Below are 1353 nucleotides of genomic sequence, written 5' to 3'. Positions count from 1 at the left end.
ATTGGGAGCAATTTTGGGGTTCAGTGTCTTGCCCAAGGACACTTCGACATGTGACCAGTCGGGGCTCGAACCGCCGATCTGCCAACCTTGCCATCATTAGACGGCGGCTCTACCTCCTGCGCCACAGCCGCCCCATAGTGCAACGGCTAACTAGAAGTTCCAAGTGAAGTTTCTAATTTGGTCACTCAAACAGTGTCTGGAATGACGTGACACAATAATCCTTCCTGGCCCCCGTCTCTGCTTCTGCGTAGATGACCACAGGCTTCAATCATACCAGGCCTCACGAGTTATGTCCTTCTGGACAGCGGTACAGGGCCACCAGGACAAAAACATCACGCCACTTGAACAGTTTCTTCCTCAAAGCCATAGCCCTCCTTCTCAATAACTCCTGATCATTGCACCTTGCACTTTACATGTTCTTGCACTTAGTTGTACTGTATATTTATTCATAATATTCACTGATATTGGTACTGTATATACGTCTGTGTATATTTTGTCTTGAGTTTTGTTGTATTGTCGTCTTGCTGTTGTATGTACTGTAGCTTGTTTAGCATGGTAGAATACCAAGTCATGTTCCCAGTGCACTGCACATGGCGAATAAAGTTGAATTGAATTGAATTGAATTACACTCGCAAAGGTAAACTTATATCACAGAGTGAACCATTAGAAGAATGATCAAACATGGTAGTTACACAACAAAACCCTGTGAATTATTTTTCTGTGATCTATGGCCAAACAGTTAATAATAATAATAATAATAATAATAATAATAATAATGGCAGATCAATGAATAATCTACTTTATGTTTGAACATGATGCACTTCTCTCTGCATACCAGACCTGTTTGACACTCCACCAGAAGTAACCACTTGGAACTTCCAACAACTATTCTTTAAGATGTCAATAAGTTCAAACCTCAGTCTTACCTCAAAGAAGGTGGTTCTGCTCATCTTTGATGTCTTTTATGTCCTTCTTCTGTTCCTTTGTGAAAGTTCCCTCACACTCTCAGACACACTACACATACACACACAACCAGACACACACATTGTCGTTCGCACACTCAGATCCAGCTCCTTCCCTCTCTGTGACAATCCCAGCATTGACCCCCCTCCTCTTTCTCTCTCTCTTGCTCGCTCTCTTGCTCTCTCTTCTCTCTCTCTCTCTCTCTCTCTCTCTCTCTCTCTCTCTCTCTCTCTCTCTCTCTCTCTCTCTCTCTCTCTCTCTCTCTCTGTCTCTCTCTCTCTCTGTTTATTTGAGAGAGTACAGGGTAGCACCACAGGCACACCAGAAACCCAATCCCTGCTCGCTCCCCCTCTCTCCCATCTCTCCTTCCCTCTCTCTGCCAGGGGGGAC

General features: G+C 44.3%; 1 protein-coding gene across 1 annotated transcript in view; it reads right to left on the bottom strand.

Moving 5' to 3' along the window:
* tecrl2a (trans-2,3-enoyl-CoA reductase-like 2a) overlaps positions 1-950 on the bottom strand; it is a gene marked incomplete at both ends in the record, with an annotated part of 9597 nt that extends 8647 nt beyond the window's left edge. The window contains one exon of the mRNA XM_080543936.1: positions 927-950. Coding sequence (XP_080400062.1) covers positions 927-950 — 24 coding nt within the window. The remainder of the gene's footprint in view (positions 1-926) is intronic.
* Positions 951-1353: the final 403 nt, after the last annotated feature.

This window comes from Nansenia antarctica (genome assembly GCF_963989245.1).
Source record: "Nansenia antarctica genome assembly, chromosome: 13".
NCBI lineage: Eukaryota > Metazoa > Chordata > Actinopteri > Argentiniformes > Microstomatidae > Nansenia > Nansenia antarctica.
This window is presented reverse-complemented; position numbering and strand designations above follow the sequence as displayed.